Source organism: Argentina silus (genome assembly GCF_951799395.1).
Source record: "Argentina silus genome assembly, chromosome: X".
In the NCBI taxonomy this organism is placed as follows: Eukaryota; Metazoa; Chordata; class Actinopteri; order Argentiniformes; family Argentinidae; genus Argentina; species Argentina silus.
In genome coordinates, this window is record NC_139653.1 from 40,028,064 (window position 1) to 40,041,790 (window position 13,727).

Consider the following 13,727-nt stretch of genomic DNA (forward strand, 5'->3'; position numbering starts at 1 on the left):
GTTCATATGGGTGTTTTAAGTAACATGAGTGACATGATCTAAAACAATGGGCAAATCCATAGTACTTGGATAAAAGAATGTCTGTTTCAGAAACAATGTGTTATGAGTTTTATTTCACACTAGGTCCATCAGTCAACTGAAAACAGAAAAGAAAAATTGGGGAGGATAAGAGAATGGCCAGTCCTAACATCTAAGACAGGATGGGCAAACCCAGCTCATGTTGAGATGTCCAACCTCAATTATGGGGGCCCCCAGGCCAGACCAGAAAAAGAAGAGGCAAAGATGTTACATCAGGCAAGAGGTGTTCCAACAGGCAATGAAGAGAAAATAAATCCACACAGCATTACGGACTTCAGAATCTTTCCGCAGTTCTGCTGGCCACCGCCCTGATGTTTCCATACACCTTAGAAGGTGGACTTCCTGTGGGAGAAGGGAAACTTTAGAACCATTTCCTGACACTCAGTGCATGCTATTCATCTAAGACTTGAAGGTGGCATGCATATCGGATATTCCAATGTGGTTTGAAGCAAAATGTGCCTACTTACACTACAGAAATATGTCCCTAGCAAAACATCTAACCAAAACATGTTTCCAAGAGAAATTACCTAGCAAAGTCTAAATGGCATTTTTGTATATATGAGAAACTATCTAATGATCAAATGGTAGATTAACTAATATCCAGACTGCTTTCCATCTTACCTAAGATGAGGTTACATATCGCTGTCCGTGCCATCTTAATGTTCTGGAAAGATCCTAATATGTGTACTTTTCTGTAAAAAGAGGACACACACAAACAAAACAAGATGTTGAGTGCATCTCTAAAAATAGTATTGGAGGTGCTGAGATTTGTAAAGACCATAAGTTCCAAACTATGAAGATCTCCCCAAAGCTCTACTCACGTGTCTGCAAGCACAATCCGAGTCTTTGTCACATTTTCAATGGTGTATTTTGTCTTCCCTCCTTTTCCTGCAATCCTCCCAATAGCTCTAGACAAATGGTCTCCTTTCAGTGGTTTTACTGTCAACAAAACAGACATGAGAAAACACCAAAGCAATAAGCGCAAAGTGAAAGATACAACTGAGAATATGGCCATATCAGTAAAGATCCCTCACTCACACAGCATTGATGACGTATTGTTAATTTAAGACAATAGTGCATTCTAAAATAATCTGTACTGTTAAATAATTATTACTAATAGTTTAAACCTGACTGCACTCAGGAATGAAGAGTGGACAAGCCACATTTAATGATCAATTAATCATTTTACAGGGCCAAACAGACAACACACACAACAGCTCTGCTCTACAGCAGATTCTTACCATCTGTGACATCAAAGGTTTCTAGGAAGAGCTCGTCCAATCTGATGAGAGCTAGAGCATCCTGAGGAGAAAAACAAAGGTGTTCAGACATCTTTCTTTTTACATTTACATTTTTGACATTTAGCAGATGCCTTTATCCAAAGCGACTTACAACAAATACATCTTGGGATACTATCTTTAAAAAAAAAAAAGAGAATAGGCTTTAATTATTACATCAACATAAACGTTCATGAGTGAAACTAATCATTTTTCCGCATAATATACAGTGCCTTCGGGAAGTATTTACCATGCTGGATTTTTTTCCACATTGTTGTGTTACAACATGACTTTAAAATAGATTCGATTTTTTTAAGATTTATTGTTTTTAAAGTGGCATGTCCTGGGGTGGTCCAGTGGTCTAGCACCGTGGCCCGTGTCGGCATTGGTTTGAATCCGGCCCATGCCCTGCTGACATGCCCTCTCCATACTTTCCTGTCTCTCTCCACTGTCTCTATCCAATAAAAATAAAGTGGGACCACCCAGCTTAATTACATTTTGGGGGATTTGCATAGGAATCATTTACACACCGTGAATCAGGTTGTCATTACATGCTTACCTCAACCTGAAATCCTAGGATGAAGGCTTTGACAAAATCTGCAGCTCTTGTGAGGGAGCCAATGTCCTGTGTCTCTTTACATGTCTGAAAGAGAGAAGGTTTTATGTGCCTTACCAATACAGAAAGCAACAGCGGAAGTTCAACTCATAACTAACTATGGAATAATAAATAAATGAGCAGAAAAATGGCAATAACCTTAACACATTGTGATGCACAGTATGATGTACATTCATACCATTGCATGATCTTTTTGACTGATTGCCTCATTACACCTACTTTGATTTCAACATGTCTTGATTTGAGGTTGAATCTGACTTGCAGCTGTAGGTTCTCTACAATGGGGGTGAAGATCTTGAGCCAGTTCTCTTTCAGAGGAGTATATCTGTGGGCTGGGACAGCTACTTTACGTGTCTCATCAGCGCCACCCTGAAACAAATGAATGTACATATAACATATAGTGTGATAGCAAACACAGCTACTTCAAATGTATATGCAATACCTATGTGACAAGAAAACAACAATATGTTTGAATGACTGTCATGAATGTCTTGAGGGGTAGTACGGTTGTTGTGTTCAACAGGAGGCAGTTGCCCATGCGCAAATTTATACACGCGAAGCAAAGCATTTAAATAGAAAGACCTGTTTGATGCCACTTATTTTAAAGTCAGAGGCTAATGACAAATTCGTTACTTATAACATGACGCCTCTCAGATTATTGTTTGGTGTTGTTAACGCTACCTTACCTTTAATTGGTCTCCTGATATAGGTGGAAACTGGGGTCGCTTGCATGCCACCGACTCTGATTCCATATCGACTCCCCCCTGCTCACGTTTACGCTTCTGAGTCTTCTTTGACTTTACCTTTACGAATGTATCTGTTCCACTTTCACTGTCCATAGTAGCACTAACCTCCGGGGTGGAATTATTATCAGTGTCCATTAGGAGTTTTGTCTTCAAACAGTAAATAAGTAAAATAATTTAGGACACGAGCATGAGGCAGGACATGAGGTTGTTGCTTGTGCAATAAAAAGGACCTAAAAGGGTTCAACAACTGGCCTGATTGAGCTCATCTAGGATGTGTCTAATTACGCATAGATAGTGTCAAGAAATTAGTTGATTTGGTAAATAATATGTGCATAATATTAGTAAAGATTTCACATAATTGTCACCCCTCACTAGTAATTAGAAAATACATGAAAATTGCATATATCTTATCAGGCGAAAGTGTAGGCAGCGCTAGGTCCCTTCACGTGGACGAAGGAGGGGCTTTCGTGTTGGTTGGTTTGGCAGCAAAACAAGTCGTTACCCAGGTCCAAACGAGCCTCCTCAAATGTTTATATCTTATTAGCTAGTGGCAGAATATCGTTATAAATAGCTAATAGTGCGCGTTTGAGACACCTTGTTGTCTTCAGAGGAATATGGCGACGCCATTTGAAAAGCCACAAATTATATCTCACATTCAGAAAAGTTTGAATTACACAGTGTTTGACAGCAAATGGATTCCTTGCAGTGCGAAGTTTATCTGTATGGGAAACTATGCAAGGGGGACCGGAGTAATGCAAATATACGAAGTGGAACACGGAGAACTTAAACTTGTTAAGGAGGTAATTTCGACCACTTCCGTAATATTTAGAAATGCATTTAGATTGTATACGTCTAGTTAGTTTAATCGTCGTGGAACGATTAGTTTGCTAGCCTCGTTTCTTCTAGAAAAGTCGTGGGGAGGTACGTTTTGTCACTATAGCAACAGATAACACAAGGAAGATCATGCCATGGCCTATACAAGGATCCGTCCATCCTCGTACAGTCTCTATTAACTGTACTATCGTACAGTAGTGAACATGGTAAACTACGTACGATTGGGAGATACTATGATGATCAGTTATTATAAGATCTTATTACGTACTGCATACTGCTCTTTGGAACACTCTCAAACCACATCAAAGAATCCATCACGCTCTCCTCCTTCAAACGATCCCTCAAAACCTATAATTTTAAACTTGCTTTTAATCTATAACTATTGTTATTTTACTGACTGCTATTTTTTTTTTTTTATCTATCTATTTTTATCTATCTATTCTTATCTCTCCATGAAATGTAGTGTATTTGAGTACTGACAAGAACGCTATACAAAATCAATGTATTATTATTATTATTATTATTATTACTGTAGGTTTAGGTTACACTGTAGGAAGGAACTGATTAGACTAGATAACGCTCGACAGATCATTATAATTCTATTTTTATGATAACACTGCACTACAGTTCCATCCCTTCCTAAATCATGTTTTGTTATGTTATCTTTCACAGATAGAAAAAGCTAAGCCCATAAAGTGTGGGACATTTGGGGCAACCTCTCTTCATCAAAGACATATTGCAACTGGGGACTTTGATGGAAATCTCAATATATGGTATTTCCCAACACTTGATTGGGTCAAGACTACCTCCAACGTGTTTGTGTACTTAGATACTAGCCTGTATGGCACCCATGTGTTTTCCTTGCCACTGTCATTTATTCTTGTTAGAGGTTGCCATGGCATGTTTGTTTTGTGCCTCTTTAAATGCAATATGAAAAATGCACCATGAATAGCATTTGATTCATTAATTTGTTAATGCTGTTGTTGTCCAAATCCACTCCTAATAGGAATCTGGAGGTGCCAGATGTGCCAGTGTACTCAGTAAAGGCACACAAGGAGATTGTAAACAGCATAGATGCTGTCGGAGGCCTGGGGATCGGTGACGGTGCACCTGAGATTGTGACTGGAAGCAGAGATGGTACAAAAGGCTGAAATGTGTGGCTGTTTGTGTTTGAATGATTGATATGCTTGGACATCGACTATCTCTCAACCTTAGGTTAACCTTCCTTATGTGTTGACTGCCCTAATAGGGACAGTGAAGGTGTGGGACCCCAGACAGAAAGTCTCACCTGTGGCTAACATGGAGCCAGCGGAGGGGGAGACCAAGAGGGACTGCTGGACTGTCGCCTTTGGTGAGTATGAGGACCATACTCACACGTGACTCACATGATGTGGGAACTCTTTACACAGCATGTGATTTTGATGTCCATTTAAGCAGCATAAGATAAGCAGCAAGACAACTTTGCCTGATGGAATATTTCACATATGCCTATTTCAGGCATTTAGACAATTGTTAATGTCAAACCCTGTCCAATCAGATGTAGACCTAGCCTATGTACACCATTTTGTCTGGTCTTGACTCCAGAGAAATGTGCCCAGCCATGACAGTCCAAATTTTCATCCACGTTGCCTATTTCTGCCACTCCACCTCTTAACCACAAAGTTAATACCATTTTCAGTGGATGTGACATTTTCCTCATGTAATATTAAGCAAACAAATCGAAGGCCTTGATCAGTGCTGTTTAGACTCTTGAAAGAGGATGGTTTGGAGTACTGTAACTTGTGTGGTCCAATCACCTTCAGAGGTATTTAAATGCTATAAAACTCAGCTCTCTTCATGATGCCAAACCAGGCATTAGGCTACACCCTCCTGTGTGTATCTTGCAAACGTCCAAGGAAATGTTGTTTCTAACTACATCATTAATGTAAATAAATAATTTGCTTTGCTTGCGTATGCCAAAGTTCCTACATTAGAATCCTATTTTAGTCATTTGAAGTGGCTTGAAATGCATTTGACATATGCCTCACATAATTTGAATTTACCTCTCTAAACAAGGACATTCAACCATTTCTCTTTAGGTCACGCCAGTAATGACTCCGACCGCTCTGTATGTGCTGGTTACGACAATGGGGACATCAAGCTCTTTGACCTCCGAAACATGTCTCTACGGTGGGAAACAAACATAAAAAATGGGGTGAGGTGAACTGTAGTCTCAAAGATCTCTGGATAATCACTGTATGCTTATTGCCTGTTACTTTGTGCTCTCTTTGGTATTGACACACTTTGACTTAGCGAAAGTGACTTAGGTGACTCAATGAATAGCCCACCTTGAAGTTAAGATAATGTATTTGATTTTTCCCTCCATGGCGGTTGACGTTGGAATGTTTTTTTTTCCTGACTAATTGATGGTGGTATGTGTAATCTACTAGGGCCTATTATGTCCCTTTCAATACGTTCTGATGCATGGAGTAATGGAGCACCATGACCTTCGGAGCTCAGAGGTCTTTTCTCTATGTATGATGACTGTCACCATTGGCAAGACGGAGGCCGAACTGTATTTTCTTTGGTAACTTTTGTCAGGTGTGCTGCGTGGAGTTTGACAGGAAAGACATCAACATGAACAAACTGGTGGCGACATCGTTAGAGGGGAAATTCCACGTGTTTGACATGAGGACCCAACACCCCACCATAGGCTTTGCCTCAGTTTCCGAAAAGGTAATTTGAACATGGGGGGGGGGGGGGGGGGGGGGGAGAGAAGGAGAAAGATGTTGGCTCTCGTATGTGGAAAAGTGTCAAAGATTATTTTTCATCCTTTTTTCTCTGGGTGTGCAGAGAGAAAGAGAGCTGCGTTAGGCCGTTTTCACAGCTGGAACTGTTTGTGGCAATGCTTGGCTAACGTGCCCGTTGGCCACGAAGACGTCTGCCAAAGATGACATTGGGCCAGTGAAGGGAGAGAAAAAATTGGCTTTTTCACTGTGCTCATGTGAAAACACACTTCACCTGCAATGTTGTTTTTTTTAAGTTGGGAGAGATCACAGGCTATTCCTCTTCAAATATTTGCACTTCATCAACCGATCAACTGTCGGCCCATAAATGTCTTATCTAATTTTGGGTTAATTTGAAGGTTGGAACCATTTCCCTCTCCAAGCAATATGAGTGCAATATTGTGTCTACTTAAATGTCTGTCGAAGTTGTTGGGTTGTACACAGTGGTGTAAGCTTGTCACGACGGGCCCTGGTGCAAATTATTTTTTATGGGCCCAACATTGGTTTCACCATTCAGAAATGACACTTTTCATGCATAGTACCCCTATTTCAGGGTATGCAAAAGTGAGGGGACAATTGGCTTGACAGGTGATTTTTGTTCAGGTGTGTTCCGTCACATCATTTGTGCAGTCAAAGGAGAGCTTTCAATGTCTAGTGTTGATTATAGGCTTTGCGTTTGCCTTTGGAGTTATTGGTGTCTGTCTACATGAGGACCAAAGAGGTGTCCGAGAAAGTCAGGGAAGCCATTATGAGGTTGAAATATCCAGAAAAAACATCAGAAACATAGCCAAAACCTTAAACCTAACAAAATCAACAGTTTTGAATATCACTGAAAGGGAAGAAAGCACTGATCAACTCAGAAATCTCAAACAATATCCACAGCATACCACCTCATCTGTGAAATATGGTGGAGTGGGTGTTATGGCTTGGGTATGTATGGCTACCACTGGAACTGGCTCACTTGTCTTCATTGATGACGTCAAATGCCTCCAGTCTCATACTTCTTCATACAGCAATACAATGACCCAAAACATACCGCCATAGCAACTATGGAGTTTTTTAGGGCCAAAAAGTGTAAGGTTGTTGACTGGTCAATCTCCTGATTTTAAATCCTATTGAATATGCATTTCATTTGCTGAAGAGGAGACTTGTACCAAAACATCCTCAAAACAAACAACAACTGAACATAGCTGCAGTACAGGCCTGGCAGAGCATCACCAGAGAAGATACCCATCGTCTGGTGGGGTCAATGGGTCACAGACTTCAGGCAGTTATTGCATGCAAAGGATTGTCAAATACTAAACATGAGTGCTTAATTTGGATATTTGGTAGATCTGTCCCCTCACTTTTGGTCGCCTAAAATAGTTAGGATAAATAAAATAGGACTATGTCTAAAAAGTGTTGTAATTGAGAATCTCTACTTTAAGCTCATAGTAATTGTTTTATTTAAAATCCAAACTTTTGGAATGTAGAGGCAAAATAAGAAATAATGCTTCACTGTTCCATTACTTATACATGGCACTGTATTTGATAATTCGGCTTAAGTCACAGGTTGTTATCGTTAAAAACATCATAATAAGGTGCATAATAATACTGTCAAATCCTCGGTAATTAATCAAAGCACTACAACCTCCAGTCACTTTTCAGCTTACTTCAAATCAGTGGACTTCCTTCAAATAAACACAAAGCTGTAAGAATGGTCCTCTGTGGCTCAGTTGGTAGAGCATGGCGCTAACAACACTTACGTTGTGGGTTTGATTCCCGCTGGGACCATATATACTGAAATGTATGCACTTACTGCAATGTAAGTCGCTTTGGATAAAAGCGTCAGCTAAATGGCATATATAAGAAGCAAGACTGATTATGAATCAAATAAGCACTGCATGTTCCGGTAACCTTTCAGTCATACGTCTGAATAATTGTCACCAATTCACACAAGGAGGGGAGCTACATCATTCGTGGAGACAACATGTTTACTGTACACTTATGTTTGAATTTAAATGTCATCTTTGTATTTTGTTTACATAGCTGGTTTTCAAGACTAGAGTAAAAGTCTGTGCACTGACCTCGATGTTTTCATAAATCACCTGATAAAGGAAATGATGGGATCATTGGACGATAGGCTTTGCATATTTCCCAGCAATCTTTGCACAGCGACCAAAATGGCATAACTATTATTCAGAAAGATTTGTTGTGTAAATGAACTAGATTTACTATTATCATCAGTTCACATATCATGGTGACTCTTGTGCAGTGACCAAAATGACCGGTACCCATGATAAAAGTATGTTGGTGGTATAAATAGCCTTGTGTATTCAATTAACATGGACACAAGATACAGAGGCACACCAGTTATGCAATACTATTTATGTCAGCCAAAGTAAGGGGGCTCAACATCGTGAGGGGTCCTTTTGTGCCCCCCTCCTCACACGCACCGCCTGGTTTTACGCCCCTGGTTGTACATTTGCCAGACACATGGGATATTAGTAACCATTATGGGAATATGCCATGAGTCATTGGATATTAGTAACCATTAGTAACCATTATGGGAATATGCCACAAGTCTTTTTGATTCTTGAGAACATGTTGTGAGTCGTTAGGATAGCTAGTTATATTCATGGTTTGTATCGAATTAATTATTTTTCATTTCAGGCTCATAAATCAACAATCTGGCAAGTGAGGCATTTGCCTCAGAACCGAGACATCTTCATGACAGCAGGTGGAGCTGGCAACCTACATCTATGGAAATAGTAAGAGTTTAATTTAAACTATCATGTTCAGGGGTGGTTGTACGTGCCCAGAGTAGTACTAATCTCAGAACCCATAGTCTCATTTTTCGCCTCTCTCTCATCTATTGAGATTCTGTGGCTGTAGGAAGTAAAAAGTTGTCAGCAAGTCTCCATCCCTCTAACTTTTCACTCTTACTCCACCTGAGCCTGACCCCCCTCTGCCTGACCCCCCTCTGCCTGACCCCCCTCTCTACTCATGCCCTTATGTTTTCAACATGATTTTCACACATGAAACATAGAGTTAGCTGAAGGACTTTTCGATTCAATAATTTTGCAGGTGAGCAGTGTACATTCAATTCTCTGTTTGAAGCATCTCCTCAACTAAAATCAATAGAATCTGTAGCGCTGGTAAAATTCAGCGGATGCAACCGCTTCCCAGCCCCACTTAACGATGGTTTCGTCAAGTCTCAGTTTACCCTGACTTAGTGAGACTATTCCTAGACTAAAAAGCCCTTTCAGTGGAGACTCCATTTAATATAGGTTGAGAGAGAGTTTGATTGATGTTTTCTTTGCTCTGTTTCTAGTGAATACCCAGCCCAGAGGAGTAAGAAGGACACGGACGAGGTGGAAATGGGTGTGGCGGGTACAGTCAACCTCCTGCAGAACATCACTTTGTCCACCCAGCCAATCGCCAGCCTGGATTGGAGTCCCGACAAGCAGGGCCTGTGTGTTTGCTCTGCCTTTGACCAATCTGTCCGAGTCCTCATCGTGACCAAGCTCAACCGTGTGTGAAGTCTATGGTGAATTTGAGTTTGCACCCCTAGCCTTGAACATTGGGGGATAGGATCAGTCATACTGACTTCCCTTCCTTTCCCCTGTTCACTCCCATGTGAACGCTTATGTTGGCAAAATGTTGATATCTGTTAAATTATATGTTTTTTGCTGCATTACATTTGAGTAAGTGCTTCCAATCTTTGATATTTTGTTGCGGAGGTTGTATTGGTACTTAACTCCAGTTTTGCTAATTTATGTTCTTACTACTGTTACCTTGTTATGAAAGTTAATTTGAGTTTTCATATTAAATGGGCTTTTTTGGAAAACCATGATGTTGCTGATTTATTGCTTACTTAACACTTGTAGTCTATGACCACCATTTCATCTTGCATAAATGTGTCCCTGACTGGATTTTGCCCACATCAATTAAGAACAGATATTTTTAGGCTGGCATAAATGCATGCATGATTATTTAGTCAAAGTCAAAGTCAAAGTGGCTTTATTGTCAATTCTTCACATGTCAAGACATACAAAGGAATCGAGAGGACGTTTCTCACTCTCCCACGGTGAGACAGATAAAGTGCCCAGGCACAACAGATAACACATACTAAAAGTAAAACATTCAATAAAAATAATTTAAACAGTGCAAAAAGAGCAGTCAGTAAAGACAGTAAGTAGTATATGATTGGCTCTCCGGAGTTCAAAGGGGATGCATTATGTCTGTTTAGCTGTGAACACAACGCCTATTAAACAAAATGGATAATTCATGTACGATGTGGTCACAATAAGGGGATGATGGATCATAACTTGTTAATTATATAAACAACAGTATTATATAAACACCATAGGCAGCCTAGATGCAAAGCCTGTGATCAGGCAGCTGCAGTATTATCCATATATTATATTGCTGAATATTAACTTTTATTGTTGTTTTTGATACAAGGTTAGAGCTAAATTGAAAACAAGTGTAGCCTACAGTAAACATGTTGTCCCCCATGAATGAGGTAGCACCTCTCCATAAAAGGAGAGTAATGGAGAAGCCTGAGAATGAAGCAAGAGGTTTATTCATAAACTTTTTACTATGACACTATGGTTGTCTCTGTTTTACACACAGGGAGGGCTTTCTTCTTGGTGCGATCGCCTTCTCTGAACAAAGAAAAAAATAATTCCGGCGCCATTAGGCTACCATCGTACTAACTCTGTATTGATAGAAGACGCCTTTACTTCAAACACACATTTCACCAATAGGCTAAGACAAAATATTTGCACAGCCGATATTTCCACCAGTCTTGCTTCTTACAACTTTGCGTTGATTTCCCAAAATATTATTCCCACATTCGTTAGCTAAGACAAAATATTAGTACAGCAAAATTATATGCTTAAAAATGCGTCTGGCTATAAACCTAGGTTACACAACTCTGGTTTCCATATTGATATAGGTACAGCACATAAGGTGGAAAAACAAACACATTTTTTACAGTTGAAAAGTTAGCGTGTTTTTTTTCTTATTATATTAATGGGAATGGCAACATGCATGATAAAGTTCCTAATTCAGCTTATCATACAAAATGTTAATAGTCTTACTGTATATGTAACTTATGTTGGTTATGGGAACATCTTAATGGGAAAGATGCATGTTGTAGAGATTGAAATGATCAGTTGGTTAATGTTTAGTTATTGAATGTTACATACTGTAATTTGAGTAATGTGTAGACTTCAAAGAATGTATAATAAATGCAAGAATAAACATAGGTATTTCAATACCAGCATATCAGATATCTGTCAAACAATGGAAATTCCTAAATGTTTTGGCCCATTGTGACATCCCTACTGCAATGGAAGCCAGAATGTCAGAACTTCTCAGAAAACTTTCGTTTGAACTATTTGCTGGCTGACAACTGGAAGCATACTTGCACCTTAACGGCAGTGGAAAGTAGATTCAAAACAATTTATTTGCAATGGACCCTCCAAAACGTTATGAGGAACTTCTGGAGGAACACAAGATCCTGTGGGAGGAGAACCAGAGGCTAAACAATGTGATCTTGTTTATGGTGAAGAGAAACCAGAACATGGAAAACCAGCTGAGCATAGCACAGCACATCATCGCTTCAACCCCGCTTCAGCAGAAGGCTCCGCTCAGCCCACATCCTCCCTCCAGACAGCCAGTGCTGCAGACCATTGCCCTCAAGAATAGTAAGGTGTTCCTGGAGAGCTCAGCTCCTACCCAGCCCAGAGAGTGGGCCCAATATGGCTGCCATCTCCAATGGGCTCCAGCCGCGGGCTCATCTGAAACCTATACTGGTGAGGAAGACTTGCAGTGGCATGGATGTCTATCTCCCTGGTGCCATATCCGTTGGGGATCCCGGGTCCAATAGGTCTGGCTGTGGATCCAATAAGCTCCCTCCAATAAGGGCAAGCAGTGCTCAAAAGGACTTCACAGGTGCTCCAAAATACAATGAGCCAATGGCTGAAGGGACTGGTGCCAAGATCGGCTCCTTTTGCCCAGCTAGACCTTTGGGCGAACCACCTCTTGCTCCAAAGGCTCGGAGGCAGCTCACCAAGAAACAGATGCAGCAGAGCTGTGTCATCGATGAGGGATGTGAGAGCAAAAAATAAATAAAAAAACAAGCCTACTGGCATTACGACTGCCAATGGCCCGTGGTGTGAGCATTGATTACTTTGTCTTTTGATGACTGTTGGACAGATGATTCACTTACTTAAACAAATGTATTGTTGTAAGTCGTTTTGGATAAAGGCATCTGCTAAATGCCATAAATGTAATGTAAAAAGACACCGGAGAAGGAGAGGCAGTGGGTGGCCCGAGAGAAAGCGGCCTTCAACCAGCAGTTGAACAAAGTTGACACTTACCTGAGGGCTGAGCTGAGGAAAGTCGCCCAGCACATAAGTCTCGCGAGAGAGGGAGAGGGTGACCTTGGCCTGACAATGGAGGACGAGAAGGCGAAGTTGGAGAGCTCCCTCCAGGAGATCGACCAGATGAGGAGAGAGTGGGAGACGAAAGGAGGAGAAGTGAACAGCACAGGAAGTGCTGAGATGGAGAAGGATAAGAAGGTGACATTGAATGGTGTAAAGGAGAAGAAGAGATCTGAGGTCATGGAGATGAAAGGTCATGCAGGTCATGGAGGAGGGATCCAGCAGGCTGTCAGTGCTGCTCACTCCAACCTGTTGCAGTGTGAGTTCTGCAACAGGAGCTTTGCCCCCAACCGTCTGGAAAAAACACAGACAGATCTGTAACAAAGTGATCAGCAAGGGCGCCAAACGGAAGGTCTATGCCTCTCTCAAGCACAGTTGTCACGGGGACCGACCTGGCAGGCTACATCAAACTAGGGATATGAAGAAGCCTCAAGACACTCGAATGTGTCACCTGTATTATCCATTGAGCCCCTTTCCAGTTAATGTTATACCACCACAAACTAAGACAAAGCTCAAATGGAAACCCTGACCCAAACCGATTACCGTTGTCTTTTCAATAAAAGAGTGAATTACAATAAGTAGGCTGTGTCAATTGTTTCGATGTATCAATGTGTCAAAAGAATGTGCCACACAGATCTATATACCACAAAGTTTATAGGGTATAGTGTTTATGTTTCCATTGTAGCAGAGGATAGAAGAATAGAGAAGAGGCATATCCTTATAATATGACAATACATAAAACCATTTCCAAAACGTGCTGAAAAAGCCAAAGAATAACCAATGGCTGATCCATAAAAGCAAATAGAACCATACAAGATATACACTCACCGAACACTTTATTAGGAACACTATACTAATACTGGGTAGGGCCTCCCTTCGCTCTCAAAACAGCCTCAGTTCTTCGTGGCATAGATTCCACAAGATGTTGGAAACATTCCTTTGAGATTCTGGTCCATGATGACATGATTGCATCACAC

At 40.7% G+C, this 13,727-nt stretch overlaps 2 protein-coding genes across 2 annotated transcripts; one reads left to right on the top strand and one right to left on the bottom strand.

The window, feature by feature from the left end:
* Window positions 1–93: 93 nt before the first annotated feature.
* pno1 (partner of NOB1 homolog) lies at window positions 94–2,930 on the bottom strand. The gene is made up of 7 exons (XM_083695500.1): window positions 2,658–2,930; window positions 2,191–2,340; window positions 1,915–1,998; window positions 1,320–1,380; window positions 900–1,017; window positions 700–770; window positions 94–420 (listed from the first exon to the last, which is right to left on the bottom strand). The coding sequence occupies exons 1-7, from the start codon at window positions 2,850–2,852 to the stop codon at window positions 353–355; spliced, it is 747 nt and encodes a 248-aa protein (XP_083551626.1). The 5' UTR covers window positions 2,853–2,930; the 3' UTR covers window positions 94–352.
* A 284-nt stretch (window positions 2,931–3,214) lies between these two features.
* On the top strand, window positions 3,215–10,133 carry dnaaf10 (dynein axonemal assembly factor 10). The gene is made up of 8 exons (XM_083695428.1): window positions 3,215–3,517; window positions 4,224–4,324; window positions 4,558–4,688; window positions 4,801–4,902; window positions 5,630–5,745; window positions 6,132–6,266; window positions 8,969–9,066; window positions 9,630–10,133. The coding sequence occupies exons 1-8, from the start codon at window positions 3,332–3,334 to the stop codon at window positions 9,835–9,837; spliced, it is 1,077 nt and encodes a 358-aa protein (XP_083551554.1). The 5' UTR covers window positions 3,215–3,331; the 3' UTR covers window positions 9,838–10,133.
* The last annotated feature ends 3,594 nt before the right edge of the window (window positions 10,134–13,727 follow it).